This window comes from Schistocerca piceifrons, chromosome X, assembly GCF_021461385.2.
Source record: "Schistocerca piceifrons isolate TAMUIC-IGC-003096 chromosome X, iqSchPice1.1, whole genome shotgun sequence".
In the NCBI taxonomy this organism is placed as follows: domain Eukaryota; kingdom Metazoa; phylum Arthropoda; class Insecta; order Orthoptera; family Acrididae; genus Schistocerca; species Schistocerca piceifrons.
In genome coordinates this window covers 290,040,170-290,065,939 of record NC_060149.1, presented here as the reverse complement: position 1 = coordinate 290,065,939, position 25,770 = coordinate 290,040,170, and the positions used below count along the sequence as shown (strand labels likewise).

The 25,770-nt window shown below is 39.2% G+C and overlaps 1 protein-coding gene across 6 annotated transcripts in view; it reads left to right on the top strand.

Annotated features, from left to right (window-relative positions):
- LOC124721389 (F-box/LRR-repeat protein 20) overlaps positions 1–25,770 on the top strand; it is a 288,331-nt gene that overhangs the window by 209,724 nt on the left and 52,837 nt on the right. For all 6 annotated transcript variants that reach the window (XM_047246325.1, XM_047246326.1, XM_047246327.1 and 3 more), the window contains 2 exons: positions 6,917–6,984; positions 19,650–19,779. In XM_047246325.1, the coding sequence (XP_047102281.1) occupies positions 6,917–6,984; positions 19,650–19,779 (198 nt within the window). The remainder of the gene's footprint in view (positions 1–6,916; positions 6,985–19,649; positions 19,780–25,770) is intronic.

Sequence of the window (25,770 nt, the reverse complement as noted above, 5' to 3'; positions counted from 1 at the left end):
TGTCTTCCCCTTCTCTTTGAATTTGTGTTCCTCATCTGGCTGACTAGCTGTCTGATTAGATTTCTTCTGGAGGAAAGTTAGTGTACAGTTGTTCTCCACATTAGATTTTTTTTTTCCTATTGAGTGAAGACTATAACTGCTCTTCACAGAACTTCAGTCAGCCAGAAGAATAATTTTTTCCACCAGTTTCATGACTGCCTTGTAAAGCCATAGCAACCACAGTACTGATTAGCTCTTTGGACTCCTACCATAAATTTAACATATTCCAAAATAATGGTGTGTTTCACGAACTGCAGAGGCTCTATCTTTCTATAACCAATGATCAACTGAATTTGATTTGAGGACAAAATAATGTACTCAGCATCTCTTGTCATGGAATGAAAATGACGTAATTTTAATCTCACTTTCTTTGCCACATAACTCATATTCAGCAAGTTCAGTCTTCTTCAAATTACTTGGAAAATCGTTCTTAGAAGACGGAGATGTTAGATGAAATTTCATTTTGTGCAATTCCTGAGCAAGTTGAGGATTTGTATAGAACCTTTCAGTAAAGATGTGATAGTCTGAACCACCTGCACAAGCTACCAATTGCGGTGCCAAATGACCCAGTATTCGGGTTGCAAAATATAAATCAGGATGAATTAGACTTTCTGTAGTTGTCTTTCCATAATATGGAATGTGAGGGGGAAAAAAAAACATTTTCTGACTCACACAGACAGATAACTTGTAAACCCCACTTTTTAGGCTTCTTTGGGTTGTAGAACTTGAACTGAATTCTTCCTTTGAATCCCAATTTTCTCTCATCTTTAGTCACATTTCTTTTTAGTACATAAATTCTTTGCATTTACTGTCAATATATTCACTGATGTTCTTCACCTTGCTTATATTCACTGATGTTCTTCACCTTGCTGTGTCTCATATGTTGAGCCCCCCATTCCCTCCTGAGTTGTGACAGATGGAACTAAATGCCACATCCAATATATTGGGGGGGGGGGGGGGGGAGAGATAGAGATAGAGAGAGAGAGAGAGAGAGAGAGAGAGAGAGAGAGAGAGATGAGAAAAAACATCCTTGAAAAATGGAGTCTTCTGTAAAATAGTCAACTAATTCTGCCTTCAAATTCAAGGCCATGTTCAGTACCACACCAAGAAAAGCCTTCCATTCTTCTAATGCAAGTGTCACATTGTATGTTTTGTAAGTAAAGTGACTTTCTATATCGTTTCTTTGGCATATGTATTTGTAGCATTCAGTATTTTGCTTTACAAGTTGACTGTCATCATCGCGATAAACTTCCAAGGTATTTACTACAGGTTGTCTCTCTTCATAAAAAATTTGAACCTGCTTAGCAATGTGTCTGTCAATGTTTTTCTTGGAGCTTGACTTTTAGTTAATTATGGGAGAAGAGTTGGAGAAATACACACATGACATTTTATGTGTTTTATATTCAGATCAGTAGTCCCGGCAATACAGTTTGTAACAGTGATGTGGATGAAATGAGTGCCAATCTACCATCCCTTTCCTGACATTATAGATATTCAATTAGTCCAGGACCCTTTATTCGACAGATTCCACAACAGCATAGGACGTGGAGTATTACGGCCTCAGTAAAAAGCAATCTTGCAATGTAAATGTACTGTTAATGCCGTTGTAGAAACAGATTGGTATATTCTACCTATTATACATCTTTGTTGTTTTGGACAGTATCTCACATAATTTCTTAAAATTCATCTTCCTCACTGAAGTTTTGTGTATAACAAGGGTGGCATGCAGTAGAAGCCTCTTTAACCACCCTCTTAAGACTTAAGAGCAAACAAGTCACTGTGGACTTCCATGTGATCCTCCTCCACTGACACAAAGCAATGAAGTGGTGTGATGGGACAAATAACAGTGAAACTGGCCAGCAGCTGACTGGAGGTACTTAGTCTGTGTCAACAGTTCATGATTTTTCCCCTTTTCAGATGATGCGAGGCATTTATTACACCAGTGGCCTGATGACGCATTTAACCTACACTTCGTTTTGTTTGAAATTTTGTATATGTTTTTTCGTACTATGGCTGGAGTCCACGCATTCGTTTTACCGTGAACATGAATCACGATGTTCAGTTCAGTGTTCATGATGACCAAATGTTGCATTTTTACATTTGAAACTGACAACAACTGTATCAAACACAAGGTCATCATACCACACCTTGACTGGTTGGCTAAATCACCCCATCTTAATACCACAGAAAAAGTCTGTACTTGTTAGGAACAGCAGGTGAAACACAGAAGCCAAAATCACTGCAATTTTGTGGCTTTGCAGTATCTAATCATCAATGAATGGCTTTGGCTGGATGTGGTATACCTGAAGGTATCTGTGGACTTTGGTGTGGCAGGTATTTTTAATAATTACTTTTTTTAAATATGTGAGGAAATAGGTGTAGATAGTCCAAAAGAGAAAGCAAAACAATACAACAAAGAAGCAATACAGAGAACACTGAGTGAAGAAAAAATTAATCTCTCATGCCCATCTTAAACAAGGAAAATAATTATGACTCCAAAAAGTAAAAGTTCATACACCTTGTAATATAGAATGTTCTTTGTCACTTATGTCCAGTCACGAAAACTGACAATAGCCAGGAGAGCTGTGTGCTGACCACATACCCCTCCATCTCTGTAACCAGGGATGCCTGTTGGCTGAGAATGACACAGTGGTCAGTCAGTACCGTTGGGCCTTCTGTATCTGTAGCCTTTTCAGATGGAGTTTAGTTTTTTTTATGTCACTTATGTAATGCATCATTAACTCAGGGTATTTTCCCAGAAATATTGAAATATGCCATTGTTAAGCCTTCTATAAAAAGAGTGACTCCACAGATGTTAATAACTACCACCCCATGTCACTCCTTACAACATTTTCTAAAATGTTTGAGAAGCTAATGTACTCGAGTGTTGTCACACACCTGTGTGTAGTAATTCGATACTTAACTACTCACAGTTTGGATTTCAAAAGGGCCATTCTGTTTAAACAGTTACAGAAAACACAATAAAACCTTTGAATGATAAAAATCACCAACTTGGATCTTCTGTGATTACTGAAGGCATTTGTGTTAATCGTAATAGTCAGTCAGTTACATGTTCAACAGATCATTTGCTCAATAAATTGTAATTATGTGGAACAAGTGCCAAAGGGTTCAAATGGCTCTAAGCACTATGGGACCTAATATCTGAAGTAATCAGTCCCCTAGACTTAGAACTACTTAATCCTAACTAACCTAAGGACATCACACACATCCATGCCCAAGGCAGGATTCAAACCTGCAACCGTAGTAGCAGGGCGGTTCCAGACTGAAGGGCCTAGAACCGCTCGGCCACAGCAGCTGGCAACAAGTCCCATTTTACATTCAAGCAACAAATATAGTTACAAATATGGCCACATGCTGGCCATTATTTATTTTAAATGTACAGATGTGAGTTAGTAATTCCTACCAGCCACCTTTAGACATTACAATAACAGAAATTCTTATATGGAATAGGGGATGTCAAGGAGAAACGTTTTCAGATTGTTTTCAGATTTTATTTTTCTATCTGTCAGACATTTTATATCACTTAATAAGTGATCAAAAATTTTTGTTGCATCATTTTTGCACCTCTTTTTGTGCTAAAGACAAACTTAATGTGGACTAATGAATGTCAGCTTTTCTTCTGGTATTGTAATTATGTACATCTTTTTTACTTTGAACAGCAGTGGATTATTTACAATAAACTTAGTGAGGGAATAAATGTACTGTGAAGCAGTAATGAAAATGTCCAACTTCCTAAACAGATCCCGACAAAATGATCGTGGGTGAGCGCCACACATTATTCTTACAGCATGCTTTTTGAGCAATGAAAAATCTTTCTTAAAGATGAGTTATCCCAGAATATTATTCCTATGGCATTATTGACTGCAAATTTGCAAAATATGTCAACTTACTACTTGTCATTTCCTAGGGTTGCAATGATTCCAAGTGCAACTGTGGTTGAACTAACTAGTGCTAGGTGTTTCAAAATGTGATTTTTCCAGCTTCCACTCTATTTATTATTTCCTGAACATGTGTTATGTTTATTGGTGTATGCCTTAGATGTAAAGAATTGAAGGTGCTGTGTCAATATATTATTCCAATATCCTATTAGAGAAATTTTTATGAAACACATAGTTCCTCAAAAGCTTGGTTTGGTTCTTATTTAAGAAACAGAATGCAGAAAGTTATCTTAACCTCTTCGAGTAATACGGAGAGGGATGCCCAGTCATCATACAATAGGGATCCCACAGGGTTTAATCACTGGGCTACTACTATTCGTGCTTCATGTTAATGATGTGCTATGTTATTTGACTCAGGAGAAAGAATTAAATCTGTTTTCAGATGATACAAGCATTGTCATGAAGCCTGGCAAAGAGGTATGAATAGAGAGAATAGAAAACGGTGCTCTTGTGAAAGTTATTGAATGATTTTACACACATGGGCTAGCTTTACACTTTGAAAAAAATGCATTTCACACATTTTCTACTGTCAGAAATATCCCACTTCTTATTAACTAAAAACTGTAAATGGCCACCATGCACCCATATAAATATTATTTTGTATTGAGTTGTGTATAAGTATTGCATGTTTGTTCTGTTGACACATTCCATATAATAATATTTCTTGTAAATTTTATCTATGAAATGACTGACTGACCGACCGACTGACTGACTACCTTCCTCACCAAACTGACGTCATTACCTGGGCTAGCAGTAGTGTTACATGGTATTAGCATGTCGTCTCCTGCAGGGAACTAATTTTTTGTCTGGTGTGCTTAGTCTCATATTTAATACAGAACTGAAATCAGCAATATTGTAGGAGGCACTACAGTATTTCCTAGCACAAAACACGTTTATTAATTGTTGCATGCAGAATTCAAGTTATCCCTACAGGCAGCAGTGTAGTTGACTTTTCTGTAAGTGAAAGAAAAGGCTCTAGTGGGACGTAAACCAGCAAATGAAATGAAAACTGACTGTTGTAGATTCGTGTTTTAGAAGTAGTGGCACAGTTGTCATTTCTAAATTTAGCATTGCAACACTAAAGCAGTTTTATTCATATGAGGGGAGAAAATGAATGTAAATTAGCCTACCACAGTGGTTGACCATATGTTCACATACTAATTTTAATTTCATAAGAAATGATGGGAAAGATTCATTCAAAAATTTTGTTCCCACCTTGAACATGAGTGAAGGATGATTTCTTTACCTAACATTGTGATTGATGTTGAGACTACCCTTATGAATTTGCAACGGTTATTGATAGTTATTTTCATGTAATTGTTCTCTTTTACAGAAATCATTTCTATTAATGACTTTTGTGATATTTAAAAAGATCTATTTCATGTTCACATCTGTTTTTCAATTGGTGGACATCCTATACTTGTATGCTGTACTTATTGTTTTCAAAAGTTTTTAATATGATTGGTTATGTTAGGTACTCCTTGCAGTTTTTACTTGGCACCAGCAGTGCTTGAATAGATTTATATTGAAATAATAGGATAAATTTCGGGAAGAGATTTTATAGAACATTTTAGTTAATTTTTTTTCTCTACTGCCCAGCTCATCAAGAAACTTGAGATTCAATTTTGATTCATTATTGTGGCTTAAGTGATTTAAGCAAACTGAAAAATAGATGACTAATGCTGCGGGTATTACCCTGGGAAGCAAGTATGTTATATTAACATAAAGTTGTTTCTTACAGACTGCCTTTTGGAAAAATCAAACACAGGGTATATGAAACTGATTATATTTGCTACATTTAAAATCTCTGTCATTTTCAAAACTGCCGTGTTTTAGAGAGGAGGTATATTTACCATGTAAAGAACAGTACTGTGATAAAAATGTGTTGTATTGGAAAGGATTAAGTTTTTCAGACACCTATAGTTCAGTTTTCATTAAATCACTTTGATATATATCAGTACAAATGTACTATCTTTAATTATAATATCCTCTATTTAAGTCAGATGCATTTCAGAGCGCTGTAACACCATTTTCAAAGTGGAATTCAGATTTTGAAGTTCACTCTTTTTTAAGGAGGAGGAAAGAAATGAAACAGCTCTTATTTTTATAAGAGTAGGATGTCAGATGAAATTTATAGTAGAAATAATGTATGCCACCTGCAATCCTTCAGTCACAGAATATTTACTACATGCAGTAGTAAAAGAAACCTCTACATTCACACAAACTGTAAAAAGTTTACGCTTTCACTGTCACTGAAGGAGGACAGAAGTTAAATTAAGTTCTACTGTCCCATGGATGACAAGATCATTAGGTCGTGCCCTCCTCCAAGGAACCTTCTGGGCATTGGCCTTCAGTGATTTAGTGAAGCTGAAAGAAAGGAAAAACTGTATAGTTGGACCCAGAGTTGAAATGTGTCCTGCCAAAGGAGAGTCCAGTGACTTAGCACTGCACTGCTTCTGTTTGTTTGCGATTGATGACAGTAATAATAATAATAATAATAATTATTATTATTATTATTATTATTTTATGACTGAAATATTTCTAATCTAAAAGTAAGTGTCATGACCTGTGTTCACTGATGAAATACCTGTTACAGTTGTACTGGTCTTGAAGTTAGTTTATTTTTGAAAAATGGATTGCCTATTTAAAACTGATGTTTTTGTTTTCTTTGTTGTGATTTTAAACTGATACACAGATGTTTACTTACCATTATAACAAAAACATTTAGACAGTATTTATTTAATTATTTTGTGTGTGTAGCTAAGAAGGTTTCATACATGATGGCAGTAGAGAGAAAAACAATGGTCTTGTTTTGTTTTTATATGTAAGAAAGATTGCATAACATATCTTAAGCAGTGACCTTATTTTTTATTACATTTCTGTAACTAACAAAGATGTTTTTCTTCTTTTTCTCACAGTTAACAAGAGTATTTTCTGATGATGAGGCACAGATCAATAAGAAGCTGCCAAAGGAACTGCTCCTTCGGTAAGATAATGTGCTTTTTATGATTAATTTTCTATAAAATAACCCTGAAAGGATATCTGTATTTATCCTGTTTTGCCACATAGGTTGTTTCTTTTTTCTTAAATTTGCCACTTATCCCTGCTCTGCAGAACCTTTCATACTAGTTTGTAACTACAGCAACTATCAGATATGTGCGTTCAAACTTTTAAAAAAGTACATCCATGCTTTCTGACTGTATTTAAAGCAGGAATTTTAATACCATTACTAAAAAAGTTGAGTAAGGAGTGCTAAACCTCTATGCAAAACACTTCTCACTCTATCTAGGTGTATCATAACATTTCCTCAGATTTAGAAAAAAATCCTCACATATATTGCTGAATCTTTAAATTGATCCCACCACTTCCCTTCACCCATACTATTTTCTCATTTTCTCCTGCTCTTGCCCTCATCACACGCACATTCTCACACCTCGTACTCAACAGCTCTCTCACCCTCCCTATATTGATACATGCACTATACTGACCTTGCCTAATCCATTCATGTTTGCTACTTCCTCCCTCCCCCCCTTCCCCTCCCCATTCACGTCTACACATTGACCTCCACCCCACACAGTTATTGTCATCTTATTTATTTTTGTTTCTGTTTTGACATTGGTCTCATTCCATTTCCATGTACATTATATTTTGTTTTCAAATTGGTTTTTCACCATACTTCATCTGGTTTCATCCCGTTTTTACCATAATTCATCTTGTTTCAGCAGGAACAATTCTCTTACGTGAACAGTAAACACACAATGATCTATACTGTGCTGATACAACTTCCACCATTATAATATTAACATATTGTTACCCACAAACAATAACACTCACAAGCAGCCTCTGGATTGCATAGTTTGATTACAGAAACAAACTACATGTGCCAGATGTGAAATACAATGATCAGCCAGAACATTATGACCACTGATCCCCTACCAACATAAACCCATCTTGGTGATACTACTTGTCAGACACGCACACAGTGCAGTGAGTGTGCTATCTGTGTGTAGAATGGGGAAGGCATGCAATCTATATTAGTTTGACTGAGGGCAGATTGTGATGGTCTGGAGGCTCGGCATGAGCATTTAGGAAGCTGCATGACTTGTCAGGTGTTCGAGGAGTGCTGTGGTGAGTGTCTTCAACACATTCAGAAAACCAAGGTGAAACCATGCCCAGATGTCGTGGGGTAGGGTGGCCCATCATTATAGATGTTGGACGTTGTAGGCTGGGCAGACTGATAAAACAGAACTGTGATGGAACTAATGTCAGATTTTAATGCTGGGCAATGTGCAAGTGTGTCTGAACACACATTGCACTGAATACTCGTAGTGATGGGCCTCCACAGCTGACGACCCATGCACGTGCCAATGTTAACACCATGACATCAGTAACTATGACTGCAGAGGCAGAGTGTTTTATGGTCTGATGAATCCCAATACGTTCTTCATCATGCCAGTAGTGGGTCGCGGATCTGTCGTCTTCCAGGGGAACAGCCTCTTGACACCTGTACTGCGAGATAGAGACAAGCTGGTGGTGGCTCTATCATGCTCTGAGCAACATTCACGTGGGCATTCATGGGTCCATTGGAGATCATGCAAGGCACCAAGATGGCCAAGGAGTATCGTACACTGGTTACAGACCCCATACAACCCTTCATGATCATCATGTTCTCCGACAGCAGTGGCATTTTTCAACAATACAATGCACCGTATCACAAAGCCAGGAGTATGATGGAGTGGGTCAAGGAACACAGTGATGAGTTCCAATTGATGTGCTGGCCCCCTCCAATTCATCAAATCTTAAACTGACCGATCCCATCTGGGATGTGATTGAACGTGGTGTCAGAGCTCATCACCATCCTTCCTTGAATTTACAAGAATGATACGACTTGTATGTGCATATGTGGTGCCAACTCTTTCCAGTAACCTACCCAGGCATCATTGCTTCCATGTTATGATGCGTCACTGCTGTTATCCATGCGAAAGGTGGATATACTGGCTATTAGGTAGGTGGTCATAATGTTCTGGCTGACCAGTGTATACTGGTTGATGGTAGACCTTTATATTTTTTCTGAAATCAGAAGTTGCACCAATGGAAGCATTTGTATTTCTTACAAAATGTATGTACACATGAAATGTACAAAATCTTTGTGTGGTAAGCATATATAAATACAATGCATTATCGCATTCATGTTCAAAGACATCTTTTTGCCATTACAGTAGGTTTCACCGTGTCTTTTCCATACTGTCCTCCATTTGAGTTTGAGCATTTTAGTTACACTGTTGTGATTACAAAATAATTCTGACTTGCTGCACAAAGATTTTGAATGAACTTACTTGTAGAGTTAGAGGTAATATTGACATTAAAAAAAATTAAATCAGTTTTACTTGATAACTTCTTTTATTCTGTAGATGAATTTCCAAACAGATCTGGTAACCAATTAAAATTTAGGTTAAGATGCATGTAAAAGTTGATCCTGGAAACCCCCAGCTTGCAGCCATATTTTCATGGAAGGAATTGTATTATATTTGTAAACCAATGGATATTTCTACATTAGTCAGATATCACTAATATGATGCACAGAACATTCAGACAGTTAAACTAAACTGATTACTACTTACCCATCTGGCTTCCTAATCAATGATATGCTGCATGAATATCTTATGAAGTACTATACAGAGAAGAACCTTATGTCCAGATTACTCCCAATATTCTGGAGTACTAAATTTTCCTTCCAGAGTACATAACTCTTAAACAGGTTGGAACAGGTACACTATGTACCTTCACTATCAAAAACAACCAATGAATAATCACTAATCCTATACTCAAACCATATATGGGGAATTGCCAACTATTTTTGAAATCACAATATGTTTACTTACCTCATTGCCCATATGGTGTACCAAACTTGTCAGGAAGTCATTCTGACTGCCAAGACAGCTACACTCCTGGAAATGGAAAAAAGAACACATTGACACCGGTGTGTCAGACCCACCATACTTGCTCCGGACACTGCGAGAGGGCTGTACAAGCAATGATCACACGCACGGCACAGCGGACACACCAGGAACCGCGGTGTTGGCCGTCGAATGGCGCTAGCTGCGCAGCATTTGTGCACCGCCGCCGTCAGTGTCAGCCAGTTTGCCGTGGCATACGGAGCTCCATCGCAGTCTTTAACACTGGTAGCATGCCGCGACAGCGTGGACGTGAACCGTATGTGCAGTTGACGGACTTTGAGCGAGGGCATATAGTGGGCATGCAGGAGGCCGGGTGGACGTACCGCCGAATTGCTCAACATGTGGGGCGTGAGGTCTCCACAGTACATCGATGTTGTCGCCAGTGGTCGGCGGAAGGTGCACGTGCCTTTCGACCTGGGACCGGACTGCAGCGGCGCACGGATGCACGCCAAGACCGTAGGATCCTACGCAGTGCCGTAGGGGACCGCACCGCCACTTCCCAGCAAATTAGGGACACTGTTGCTCCTGGGGTATCGGCGAGGACCATTGGCAACCGTCTCCATGAAGCTGGGCTACGGTCCCGCACACCGTTAGGCCGTCTTCCGCTCACGCCCCAACATCGTGCAGCCCGCCTCCAGTGGTGTCGCGACAGGCGTGAATGGAAGGACGAATGGAGACGTGTCGTCTTCAGCGATGAGAGTCGCTTCTGCCTTGGTGCCAATGATGGTCGTATGCGTGTTTGGCGCCGTGCAGGTGAGCGCCACAATCAGGACTGCATACGACCGAGGCACACAGGGCCAACACCCGGCATCATGGTGTGGGGAGCGATCTCCTACACTGGCCGTACACCACTGGTGATCGTCGAGGGGACACTGAATAGTGCACGGTACATCCAAACCGTCATCGAACCCATCGTTCTACCATTCCTAGACCAGCAAGGGAACTTGCTGTTCCAACAGGACAATGCACGTCCGCATGTATCCCGTGCCACCCAACGTGCTCTAGAAGGTGTAAGTCAACTACCCTGGCCAGCAAGATCTCCGGATCTGTCCCCCATTGAGCATGTTTGGGACTGGATGAAGCGTCGTCTCACGCGGTCTGCACGTCCAGCACGAACGCTGGTCCAACTGAGGCGCCAGGTGGAAATGGCATGGCAAGCCGTTCCACAGGACTACATCCAGCATCTCTACGATCGTCTCCATGGGAGAATAGCAGCCTGCATTGCTGCGAAAGGTGGATATACACTGTACTAGTGCCGACATTATGCATGCTCTGTTGCCTGTGTCTATGTGCCTGTGGTTCTGTCAGTGTGATCATGTGATGTATCTGACCCCAGGAATGTGTCAATAAAGTTTCCCCTTCCTGGGACAATGAATTCACGGTGTTCTTATTTCAATTTCCAGGAGTGTACTTTGGCAGAATGTTCCATTCTATAAAAGACAGTGTAAATCTCTCCAATACATTTCTATGGTGCTATCTTCATATCATGTAGGATGTGTCACTGTAGCAGCAAGAAGCGAGATGAGCTCTACTGAAAGTGCAATGTACGGTTTAACAGGAAATCCATCAGGATCAGTAACCCCACTTTTCACTCTTACAAGGGAACCTCCCCATCGCACCCCCCTCAGATTTAGTTATAAGTTGGCACAGTGGATAGGCCTTGAAAAACCGAACACAGATCAATCGAGAAAACAGGAAGAAGTTGTGTGGAACTATAAAAAAATAAGCAAAATATACAAACCGAGTAGTCCACACAAAGATAGGCAACATCATGGACATTCCGAGATAAGGAGCGCCGTGGTCACGTGGTTAGCGTGAGCAGCTGCGGAGCGAGAGGTCCTTGGTTCAAGTCTCCACTCAAGCAAAAAATTTTTCTTTATTTTAGCAAAGTTATGATGTATCCATTCATTCATTGATGTCTCTGTTCACTGTAATAAGTTTAGTGTCTGTGTTTTGCGGCCGCACCGCAAAACCGTGCGATTAGTAGATGAAAGGACGTGCCTCTCCAATGGGAACCGAAAACTTTTGATCGCAAGGTCATAGGTCAACCAATTCCTCCACAGGAAAACACGTCTGATATATTCTATACGACACTGGTGACGGCATGTGCGTCACATGACAGGAATATGTTGTCGATCCACCTGACTTGTACACTTGGCGAATGGGTAAAAAGATTCTTCTACGTTGCCCAATTTAGGTTTTCTTCTGGATGTGATAATTACTTCCAAAAAAGTGATGAAAACATAAGAGTTTGTCACATAAACTGCAACAAATGAATCCAAAAGTCTCACACTCGCACACTTTTCCCTGTGCTCTGTCAAAACATGTTTTTTACGTTTTCAAATTTTCGTGTGTCGACTGTCAAATCCTGCATATGTCCAAGCAAATCTGAACATGTCCTGGAATTTTGTATAGCGAAGTTGATTATGTGTATTGCCTGAACTTTGATAATAGTCTGAAAATAAAAAATTAAACTTTTTGCTCGAAGGAAGACTTGAACCAAGCACCTCTAGTTCCGCAGTTGGTCACGCTAACCACGGGACCACGGCGCTCCTGTGTTCTGTCGGTCCTTGATGTTGCCTATCTTGCGCATGGACTACTCAGTTTGTATATTTTGCTTATTTTTTCATAGTTCCACACAACTTCTTCCTGTTTTCTCGATTGATCTGTGTTCAATTTTTCAAGGTCTATCCGCTGTGGCAACTTATAACTAAATCTGAGGGGGGTGCGATGGGAAGGTTCCCTTGTTAGTTCCCATGGACAATCATTTCTAAATCTTTTTTCTCTAATTCCATGTAGCAATGAAACTGTAGTTTTGTCTTAATTAATAGGAGTTTAGAAATCTATTCTTCATTTCACTATAAGTCATTTCAGCCCCAGTTTGATCAATAAGCAACTGAACACTTAATTTATGACAGTGTCTTCTTTGATAACTAAGCTCTGCGTTTTCTTCTTTAGTTTTCACTCTAACATTGCAGGATGTGCGAGATCGACACGAAAGGTAATATGCAACATCTGTCTCTCCCCCCCCCCCCCCCCAATTCCTAAGTTCACATCAGAGTAGTTGCCTTCCATGTGTAAAGCTCACCTGAACTGCCAAGAGAGGCCTACAGTTCCTTAATAATATGCATTACTCTAATGAATCATCAGCAAAGATTATTACGGAAGTGATGGTGCAGGATTTTAACTACTTATTGCAAACCAGAGGCACCTAATAAGTGATGAGTATAAAGCTGCATTGTGTCTATACAAATCGTATAGGAGGGAAAGGGATGGGAAAGTAGAACAAATGAAACAGAAAAGAAAAGTTAAGCTGCCTCACTTGATACATGAGCTGTCAGTGGTGCCTTTGGTCTCGAGCCAGGGCTTATGGAAATAGCAAATGGACTTGAGAGTGCTGACCCAACCACAAACTAATTCTCATTGCGGGTTTAGGCAGCTCGGTATCAGAACTCGCACACAGCCCCTGGGAGTCAAGTATCTTTTTTCCAATGCACCACTGCCAGTTTACTGTATCCCTTGCACCCTCACATTGACAAATTAAATCCATTAGATTATATGGAGTTTTCTATGTAGCTGCCACAACAAAAAATGGCATGTTGAAGACAGCATGTTATCATTGACAGTACTTTAAGGTGAGTGCAGCATATAGGCAACTATGTTCGCTTCTGTACACAGCATCTGAATTCTGTAGGTATTCTATTACAAGTATGCAGTTACAATGAAGAAACTACTACAAAACGTGCACCTGGCAAGTAAATGCGATGTAACAGTTTTTTGCTCTATGTACATATTTCAATTAAGTAACAGAGATGGTAACACTAAAGTTTACATCCAATTTAGAACAGAACAAAACTAATAAGTAGTGGCTTCCTATCAGATTCTGAATAAGAAGAGAGGATCTCACAAGCAGAATAGTATGTAGCACAAAGTGAAAGGCAGTAACAAAAATAATACACATTGTGGATAATGGCTGTAGCTGCAGTTCTAGCTTTTTATATGGTGCTAAGTGGTGGAGGAAGTTTACTTCACCTTCTGATGCAGATCTAAATGATAGTTGGCAGTTAAAAATGATAAAACATATCTACAAACACATTAATGATACATGTTGTTGTTGTTGTGGTCTTCAGTCCTGAGACTGGTTTGATGCAGCTCTCCATGCTACTCTATCCTGTACAAGCTTCTTCATCTCCCAGTACCTACTGCAACCCACATCCTTCTGAATCTGCTTAATGTATTCATCTCTTTCTCCCTCTACGATTTTTACCCTCCACGCTGCCCTCCAATGCTAAATTTGTGATCCCTTGATGCCTCAAAACATGTCCTACCAACCGATCCCTTCTTCTAGTCAAGTTGTGCCACAAACTTCTCTTCTCCCCAATCCTATTCAATACCTCCTCATTAGTTACATGATCTACCCACCTTATCTTCAGCATTCTTCTGTAGCACCACATTTCGAAAGCTTCTATTCTCTTCTTGTCCAAACTGGTTATCGTCCATGTTTCACTTCCATACATGGCTACACTTCATACAAATACTTTCAGAAACAACTTCCTGACACTTAAATCTGTACTCGATGTTAACAAATTTCTCTTCTTCAGAAACGCTTTCCTTGCTATTGCCAGCCTACATTTTATATCCTCTTTACTTCGACCATCATCGGTTATTTTGCTCCCCAAATAGCAAAACTCCTTTACTACTTTAAGTGTCTCATTTTCTAATCTAATTCCCTCAGCATCACCCGACTTAATTAGACTACATTCCATTATCCTTGTTTTGCTTTTGTTGATGTTCATCTTATATCCTCCTTTCAAGACACTGTCCATTCCGTTCAACTGCTCTTCCAAGTCCTTTGCTGTCTCTGACAGAATTACAATGTCATCGGCGAACCTCAAAGTTTTTACTTCCTGTCCATGAATTTTAATACCTACCCCGTATTTTTCTTTTGTTTCCTTTACTGCTTGCTCAATATACAGATTGAACAACATCGGGGAGAGGCTACAACCCTGTCTTACTCCCTTCCCAACCACTGCTTCCCTTTCATGTCCCTCGACTCTTATAACTGCCATCTGGTTTCTGTACAAATTGTAAATAGCCTTTCGCTCCCTGTATTTTACCCCAGCCACCTTTAGAATTTGAAAGAGAGTATTGCAGTCAACATTGTCAAAAGCTTTCTCTAAGTCTACAAATGCTAGAAACGTAGGTTTGCCTTTCCTTAATCTTTCTTCTAAGATAAGTCGTAAGGTCAGTATTGCCTCACGTGTTTCTACGGAATCCAAACTGATCTTTCCCGAGGTTGGCTTCTACTAGTTTTTCCATTCGTCTGTAAAGAATTCGTGTTAGTATTTTGCAGCTGTGACTTATTAAACTGATAGTTCGGTAATTTTCACATCTGTCAACACCTGCTTTCTTTGGGATTGGAATTATTATATTCTTCTTGAAGTCTGAGGGTAATTCGCCTGTTTCATACATCGTGCTCACCAGATGGTAGAGTTTTGTCAGGACTGGCTCTCCCAAGGCCGTCAGTAGTTCCAATGGAATGTTGTCTACTCCGGGGGGCCTTGTTTCGACTCAGGTCTTTCAGTGCTCTGTCAAACTCTTCACGCAGTATCACATCTCCCATTTCATCTTCATCTACATCCTCTTCCATTTCCATAATATTGTCCTCAAGTACATCTCCCTTATATAGACCCTCTATATACTCCTTCCACCTTTCTGCTTTCCCCTCTTTGCTTAGAACTGGGTTTCCATCTGAGCTCTTGACATTCATACAAGTGGCTCTCTTTTCTCCTGTAGGCAATATCTATCTTACCCCTAGTCAGATAAGCCTCTACATCCTTACATTTGTCCTCTAGCCATCCCTGCTTAGCCATTTTGCACTTCCTGTCGATCTCATTTTTAGACGTTTGTATTCCTTTTTGCCTGCTTCATTTACTACATTTTTATATTTTCTCCTTTCATCAATTAAATTCAATATTTCTTCTGTTACCCAAGGATTTCTACTAGCCCTCGTCTTTTTACCTACTTGATCCTCTGCTGCCTTCGCTACTTCATCCCTCAAAGCTACCCATTCTTCTTCTACTGTATTTCTTTCCCCCATTCCTGTCAATTGTTCCCTTATGCTCTCCCTGAAACTCTGTACAACCTCTGGTTCTTTCAGTTTATCCAGGTCCCATCTCCTTAAATTCCCACCTTTTTGCAGTTTCTTCAGTTTTAATCTACAGGTCATAACCAATAGATTGTGGTCAGAGTCCACATCTGCCCCTGGAAATGTCTTACAATTTAAAACCTGGTTCCTAAATCTCTGTCTTACCATTATATAATCTATCTGATACCTTTTAGTATCTCCAGGGTTCTTCCATGTATACAATCTTCTTTCATGATTATTAAACCAAGTGTTAGTTATGATTATGTTGTGCTCTGTGCAAAATTCTACCAGGCGGCTTCCTCTTTCATTTCTTAGCCCCAATCCATATTCACCTACTATGTTTCCTCGTCTCCCATTACAATCTGAATAATTTCTTTTATTTCATCATACATTTCTTCAATTTCTTCGTCATCTGCAGAGCTAGTTGGCATATAAACTTGTACTATTGTAGTAGGTGTGAGCTTCGTATCTATCTTGGCCACAATAATGCGTTCACTATGCTGTTTGTAGTAGCTTACCCGCATTCCTATTTTCCTATTCATTATTAAACCTACTCCTGCATTACCCCTATTTGATTTTGTGTTTATAATCCTGTAGTCACCTGACCAGAAGTATTTTTCCTCCTGCCACCGAACTTCACTAATTCCCACTATATGTAACTTTAACCTATCCATTTCCCTTTTTAAATTTTCTAACCTACCTACCCGATTAAGGGATCTGACATTCCACGCTCCGATCTGTAGAACACCAGTTTTCTTTCTCCTGATAACGACATCCTCTTGAGTAGTCCCGGCCCGGAGATTTGAATGGGGGACTATCTTACCTCCAGAATATTTTACCCAAGAGGACGCCATCATCATTTAATCATACAGTAAAAGCTGCATGCCCTCGGGAAAAATTACGGCTGTAGTTTCCCCTTGCTTTCAGCCGTTATTAATGATACATAGGGCTCCATTTATAAAATGTACTCTAGTTGCCCTACTACCATTAACCTGTTAATTACTTGTTTTTCAACATTTTAACACCAATTCATTTAATATCAAACAGCAATTTTGGAGACTGCAAATTTATGTAGTTATGTGTTAACTTTTGACTCCAACAATTGGCAATATCGTTGCATCATTGACAGCTAATACTCCATCTGCAGCGAACAGGCAAGCTGGTGCAGCGGTAAGACACAGTACTCATATTAAAGAAGATGACAGTTAAAATCCTCATTTGCTCATCCAAATTTCAGTTTCTGTAATTTTTCTGAATCACTTAAGGCAAGTGATGGATATGGGCTATTTCGTTCAGTCCTTCCCAAATAGGGACTTTTACTCTGTCTATTATGACCTCATCATCGATGAAAAGTTAAATCCTACTCTTCCTTTTATCTCTAATGACCTGGGACATCAAATCCATTCCTTCATTTCTTCCTTCCATGAAGTCTGTTTCTTAATTTTGATGTTGCATGGTTACAGAACTTGGCTGAGTTCAGATTTGGAAATTTAAGGTACACAGGTCATGTTACTTCAAGAAATCATTGGAGCCATATGTGAAGGAGTACATTCTTTATGTAGTTGTGTAACATGTGTCTTCTACTAAACAAGGGCTCATAGCTATTTTAGGTATGCATTTCAGAGCCTATGTTTAATGGACCTTTTTTCTTTGAATGATCGTTCCTGTCACATCCCTGAATATTGACTGTTCCTCTTGTATAATAATGAAGTACTCCTCATCTTAAACATAACAGCATGATAATAAAATCAGTAAAATACCATTATTGTAGGTACTTCAGTATGTATATATCTACAGTCTTATGACTTCTATTTTTTCCACATATCTGTGGCTCCCACCAAGGGATGAGGCACAGTGGTAAGATCCAGCACATGAATTCAGGGGAGCAAGTGTTCAAATTATCTTTTGAGTATCCAATACCGGTTTTCTGTAATTTCCCATAGATCATTTAAAGTGAATGCAGGGATAATTCCTATGAAATGATATGGCTGATTTCTGTCCTCAGTCTGAGCTTGTGGTCTATCTCTAATGACCATGACCGAGCGAGGTGGTGCAGTGGCTAGCACACTGGACTCGCATTCGGGAGGATGACGGTTCAATCCCGCACCCGGCCATCCTGATTTAGGTTTTCCGTGATTTCCCTAAATCGCTCCAGGCAAATGCCGGGATGGTTCCTTTGAAAGGGCACAGCCAACTTCCTTCCCTAATCCGAAGAGACCGATGACCTCGCTGTCTGGTCTCCTTCCCCAAACAACCAACCATGTAAATATGTGGAAAAAAATGTGTCTCTTACCTGATCTTAATGTGTGCTGAAGTAAGATGTTCCAATAATAAGTCTGTACACTCTTATTCATTCATGACATGTGGCCGTTATAATGTCTACATTTTCTTGATTTTCTATACCACTTTCAGCGAATTGTAGCATGATACTGTAGTAGGGCCCTAGCTGATCCCTCACCTCAACTCCTTCCCAACCTTCACACTTTTCATCATTTTGCAGAACTGTTTCCAACCTAGAAAGACATTTTGTTCTTCAGGATATTAAATACCCAGAGAAAAACAGGACACACAGAAATGCAGACATGCTGATCCTGCAACTCTTTGCTGTTAAACAAGAAACAAAGCTGCAAACTCAGTAATTAGAGTTGCAAGCAGTAATTGGTGCACTTTAGTCACTTTTTGTAAATAAAAGCTGTGTTAAGAATTCCAACAGTTAAACTATGATCATCACATGTAGTTAAGATTCCTAAAAAAGTGTTAGAACAATCCAACCATATATAAATGTATTGAAAGACACATTTCTCTGAAAAATGGACCATAAGGCTAGTACTATGCACTTCTAATACTTCTTAGTCAATCCTGATGTCATTAACTTGCCTTGGTAAATGTGGTATGTAATTTCAGTTTGTGTTAAGTGAATGGACTGGACTTTGTACTGTAGAAATTTAATACTGCCACAAATACAACTTTTGTGTCATTTATAAAAATTACTAAAATAAAAAAAAATTAAAAGAAATTAGAGCTTTATTTGCAGCTTAATGCATTGCATATGCTGTAGTAGCTCTTAGAATAACAATGACAAGATTCCAGAATGAGATTTTCACTCCGCAGCGGAGTGTGGGCTGATATGAAACTTCCTGGCAGATTAAAACTGTTTGCCGGACCGAGACTCAAACTCGGGACCTTCGCTTTTCGTGTGCAAGTGCTCTACCAACTGAGCTACCCAAGCACAACTCACGCCCCGTCCTCACAGCTTCTGTAAAGTTTGGAAGGTAGGAGGCGAGGTACTGGCGGAAGTAAAGCTGTGAGGACGGGGCGTGAGTCGTGCTTGGGTAGCTCAGTTGGTAGAGCACTTGCTTGCGAAAGGCAAAGGTCCTGAGTTCGACTCTCGGTCCGGCACACAGTTTTAATCTGCCAGGAAGTTTCAATGACAAGATTGTTTTAATTATTATGCTTATTTTGGGCCACTTCTTCTTCTTTATTTTTTCCTCTATAACTTTCACACAGTTCTGTACAAACTGACACTGATGATATTATCTTTTACAGAATATTCTCCTATTTGGATGTAGTTTCATTGTGTCGATGTGCACAAGTTTCTAAAGCTTGGAATGTACTGGCTCTTGATGGCAGCAACTGGCAGAGGATTGATTTATTTGACTTCCAAACAGATGTTGAGGTAAGCTTGCCAAATGCACTATAGAAACTAGGAAGTTTCATACTTACGTCTGAGACATTAAAAACTTTATACATCTTAATTATTCATACTAGTACTTCAAAATTTGGGCTGTATTGTGAGTTGTGACATTTCAGTTTACATGGGTAGTAAAATAAAATGTCATATTACACACTTGAAATGGAACTCTTAGTAATTGTGAAAATTCAAATTTTGCATTTTTTTGTGATATAATGTGAAGAGATGTATAGAAATGGGCCCAAAGAAGAAAAACACTTTTTTAAATAGTAAAATTCAGTAGAAATTTCATAGTAATAAATGTGTGTGGTAGTTGATTCCATGTTTGAAATAAAACAGTAGATGAGATGAGGAATGTTACTGTACATTTAACTGCCTGAAATCTGTACCTTCGTCAGTCTTGCAAAACTCCCTCATTGTCAAAATTGATGCCAAATCCGCAAACACCATCTTTGACAACAATTATTTCACATCTTGTTGCGAGAGTAAAGATTAGCTGTTCAGTAACAATACCAGTGACTTTCTTGTAGTCAATAGACTGTAAACCACTGATTTGGTCTGGAAACAAAAAAGATTTTTCTGTCTGAACATCAGATGTGCCAGGATTTCTTACCTGCACTTACCAATTCAGTGCTCTTTCTTAGACACAGTATCTTAGGAGACTGTGTGACAAGCTCATTCTGGGATCTTACTTTATGTTTGTTTGTAATACATCCCAAATAGTGTGACACAAGATACTAGCCATCAAACAACCCTCAATCCAATTGCAGATCTGTTTAATTATTCTGTTAACACATGGAAAATTAAGCGAAAGCATGGGAATTGTAAGGGAATTTTGAGATGCCGAATAACTTGGCAAGCAATTGAGAATAAGTATTTAGTAGTACTCTCTCCCTCTCCCTCTCCCTCTCCCTCTCCCTCTCCCTCTCCCTCTCCCTCTCCCTCTCCCTGTCCCTCTCCCTCTCCCTCTCCCTCTCCCTCTCACTCTCACTCTCACTCTCACTCTCACTCTCACTCTCACTCTCACTCTCCCTCCCCCCTCCCCCTCTCCCCCTCCCCCTCCCCCTCCCCCTCCCCCCTCCCCCTCCCCCCTCCCCCTCCCCCTCCCCCTCACCCCCCTCCCCTCCCCCTCTGCCCCCCTCCCCCCTCCCCCTCTCCCCCTCTCAAAAAAGGAAGCAGTAGTGGCTTTTAACTTCCAATCAGTAATGAAGTTATTAGAGTCAGACCACAAGTGTGGGTTGGGTAAGGACAGAAAAGAGAATTGGCCTTGTCCTTTTTTCGTAGGCTCCATGCTAGCGATTACTTTAAATAATTCCAGTAAAACATAAATGTGGATGGCCAGACAGAGAGAGAACTGAAACCTGGTCCTGTCTTAATCATTGTGCCACCTAGCTCAGTGTCTCCCAGTTACTCATTTAATTTAATGGTAGTTTAAATCATTATGCCTACATCTTTCATCTTCCCTCCAAACATTGGCTAATTGGTGTAATACAGTTTACTGTTTATCCATGAATTAAATAAGAATACATAACTCTGAATGTCATCCTTCATTCTACTATATAGTGCTTACAAATTGCTGAGTTAAATTGTTCTTGGTAAAGTGAGGTGGGTTTGTTTGATTAGAACACAAGGGAATTCAAAAGCGAGATAGATGGGCTTTGTTGTATCTTAAGGAAATAAGCAGAGTTTTATGAGGGAGAAATTTTGCTCCTGCCTGAACACCATGAACTGCAGGATGATAAAGTTAAACATAATTGGTTTAAAGCTAGAATTATATTCATGTAGAGTCCAAATAGAAGAAGAAGATGGAGATGTTGCTACATACATCATACATGTTAAAAGATGTTGAGCAAAGCAGTTTTTGTGTAGGTCAGAACACAGACATGTGTGTAGGAATTCTTTGTGAAGTATATTCGATTTGCAGTGATGGCCCACAAATCTTTAGTGGGAAACTTTTGGCTATTTATGAGAAGTCTGCTTTCATTATTAAGATATTATTCAGACAAGAAGAAACAGTTAACAATTTGTGGAGACTTCAGTGAGATGGCTTGATAGCTTCTGACAGGAGAAATGAGAAGGAAACATGTATCTACTACAGTTTTCTTTGAGGTAGTAAAGTTTCCAACAAGTGCACAGCAATCCTCTTCCTGAACATGAGGACAACTATGCACAATGAATCAAATATCACCATAATATTCTTAGACATAGCTAACCATAACAGTGAGGCTTATAAATTATACCAAGGAAGTATTACAAGGGCAATGCTAATGTGAGATTCATAGTATTTCTTAATAATTTTTTGTTAATGTTTGAAGTAGATGTCATAAGTAGTAGTTCAGAAACTCAATAAAAATGGAAAAAGAAAAATATTGATAACTAACTAGATTGCAAGAACAAGTAAAGAGCATATGTTCTGTGTATTTTTACAAAAATCACTGAAATATTGTAAGGAAAGTTATTAAAATGTCCAAAAATGTGCACAGGATGATAAAAATTTATGTCAGTAATGGACTATGTCTAATACAGTGAGATGGAGACCAGGAAATGGACCACATTAAAATATACTTTGCCATTAAAGTGAATGGCAGTACTGTGACCAGGAATTCATATTTGGCAAATATTTTTAATAATAATTTTCTAAATGTGTTAGAGAAAATAAGGTGAAATATTTGAGTTGAGTAAGCATTAGTATACAGAATGAGGCAACTGAGAGAGGCCACCCAAAATATATCCATAACAAGTGAATACTGTAGATTGAGGTACAGATTTTGTTGAGTTGTAGTGGACAGTCTGGCATATTTTCTGTTGTACATAATTAATTTTCAGCATTTATAGCTGCCTAATTATGAAACAGACTTCATTATGGAATTATATACCTTCTTGTGCGACATTGGAAATAGCCTTTTAAGATGATTTTAACAACATAAGAAGTGTGGAACTAGATCAAATAGTAAGAAGAAGGGCTGCAAACTCTTCTCCCATTGTCAGGGGAAGCGGTATCAGTAACATCTGTTCCTTTGTACCAAATGTAAGTGAACACATAAGTTTGTCACAGTATGTGTGTTTCTTATTGTAACTGTCATATCAAATGTCCAGTATGTTGAGCATTGATACATGCTTAGAAACAATTCTAGATGATACTGCACACGGAATGTCATCTGGGTTTACCAGAGCACAGGCCCTCATTACATGGCATTTCATTTATTTAGAAGATGTCATTGTTTTCTTGAAAGACTTTTTTTCCCATAGGTAAAAGTCCATAGCAAGCATTTAAACATTTTGTGTTTCCTAGATGTTTCCTAGATGATTGACTGATCTGGCCTTGTAACATTAACCAAAACGGCCTTGCTGTGCTGGTACTGTGAACGGCTGAAAGCAAGGGGAAACTACAGCCGTAATTTTTCCCGAGGACATGCAGCTTTACTGTATGATTAAATGATAATGGCGTCCTCTTGGGTAAAATATTCCGGAGGTAAAATAGTCCCCCATTCAGATCTCCGGGCCGGGACTACTCAAGAGGATGTCGTTATCAGGAGAAAGAAAACTGGTGTTCTACGGATCGGAGCGTGGACTGTCAGATCCCTTAATCGGGCAGGTAGGTTAGAAAATTTAAAAAGGGAAATGGATAGGTTAAAGTTAGATATAGTGGGAATTAGTGAAGTTCGGTGGCAGGAGGAACAAGACTTTTGGTCAGGTGATTACAGGGTTATAAATACAAAATCAAATAGGGGTAATGCAGGAGTAGGTTTAATAATGAATAAAAAAATAGGAGTGCGGGTTAGCTACTACAAACAGCATAGTGAACGCATTATTGTGGCCAAGATAGACACAAAGCCCATGCCTACTACAGTAGTACAAGTTTATATGCCAACTAGCTATGCAGATGATGAAGAAATAGATGAAATGTATGACGAGATAAAAGAAATTATTCAGGTAGTGAAGGGAGACGAAAATTTAATAGTCATGGGTGACTGGAATTCGTCAGTAGGAAAAGGGAGAGAAGGAAACATAGTAGGTGAATATGGATTGGGGCTAAGAAATGAAAGAGGAAGCCGCCTGGTAGAATTTTGCATAGATCATAACTTAATCATAGCTAACACTTCGTTCAAGAATCATAAAAGAAGGTTGTATACCTGGAAGAATCCTGGAGATACTAAAAGGTATCAGATAGATTATATAATGGTAAGACAGAGATTTAGGAACCAGGTTTTAAATTGTAAGACATTTCCAGGGGCAGATGTGGATTCTGACCACAATCTATTGGTTATGAACTGCAGATTGAAACTGAAGAAACTGCAAAAACGCGGGAATTTAAGGAGATGGGACCTGGATAAACTGAAAGAACCAGAGGTTGTACAGAGTTTCAGGGAGAGCATAAGGGAACAATTGACAGGAATGGGGGAAAGAAATACAGTAGAAGAAGAATGGGTAGCTTTGAGGGATGAAGTAGCGAAGGCAGCAGAGGATCAAGTAGGTAAAAAGACGAGGGCTAATAGAAATCCTTGGGTAACAGAAGAAATATTGAATTTAATTGATGAAAGGAGAAAATATAAAAATGTAGTAAATGAAGCAGGCAAAAAGGAATACAAACATCTCAAAAATGAGATCGACAGGAAGTGCAAAATGGCTAAGCAGGGATGGCTAGAGGACAAATGTAAGGATGTAGAGGCTTGTCTCACTAGGGGTAAGATAGATACTGCCTACAGGAAAATTAAAGAGACCTTTGGAGAGAAGAGAACCACTTGTATGAATATCAAGAGCTCAGATGGCAACCCAGTTCTAAGCAAAGAAGGGAAGGCAGAAAGGTGGAAGAAGTATATAGAGGGTTTATACAAGGACGATGTACTTGAGGACAATATTATGGAAATGGAAGAGGATGTAGATGAAGATGAAATGGGAGATATGATACTGTGTGAAGAGTTTGACAGAGCACTGAAAGACCTAAGTCGAAACAAGGCCCCGGGAGTAGACAACATTCCATTAGAACTACTGATGGCCTCGGGAGAGCCAGTCCTGACAAAACTCTACCATCTGGTGAGCACGATGTATGAGTCAGGCAAAATACCCTCAGACTTCAAGAAGAATATAATAATTCCAATCCCAAAGAATGCAGGTGTTGACAGATGTGAAAATTACCGAACTATCAGTTTAATAAGTCACAGCTGCAAAATACTAACACGAATTCTTTACAGACGAATGGAAACACTGGTAGAAGCCGACCTCGTGGAAGATCAGTTTGGATTCCGTAGAAATGTTGGAACACGTGAGGCAATACCGACCTTACGACTTATTTTAGAAGAAAGATTAAGAAAAGGCAAACCTACGTTTCTAGCATTTGTAGACTTAGAGAAAGCTTTTGACAATGTTAACTGGAATACTCTCTTTCAAATTCTGAAGGTGGCAGGGGTAAAATACAGGGAGCGATAGGCTATTTACAATTTGTACAGCAATCAGATGGCAGTTATAAGAGTCGAGGGCATGAAAGGGAAGCAGTGGTTGGGAAAGGAGTGAGGCAGGGTTGTAGCCTCTCCCCGATGTTATTCAATCTGTATATTGAGCAAGCAGTAAAGGAAACAAAAGAAAAATTCAGAGTAGGTATTAAAATTCATGGACAGGAAGTAAAAACTTTGAGGTTCGCCGATGACATTGTAATTCTGTCAGAGACAGCAAAGGACTTGGAAGAGCAGTTGAACGGAATGGACAGTGTCTTGAAAGGAGGATATAAGATGAACATCAACAAAAGCAAAACGAGGGTAATGGAATGTAGTCGAATTATGTAGGGTGATGCTGAGGGAATTAGATTAGGAAATGAGACACTTAGTGTAGTAAAGGAGTTTTGCTATTTGGGGAGTAAAATAACTGATGATGGTCGAAGTAGAGAGGATATAAAATGTAGACTGGCAATGGCAAGGAAAGCGTTTGTCAAGAAGAGAAATCTGCTAACATCGAGTATAGATTTAAGTGTCAGGAAGTCGT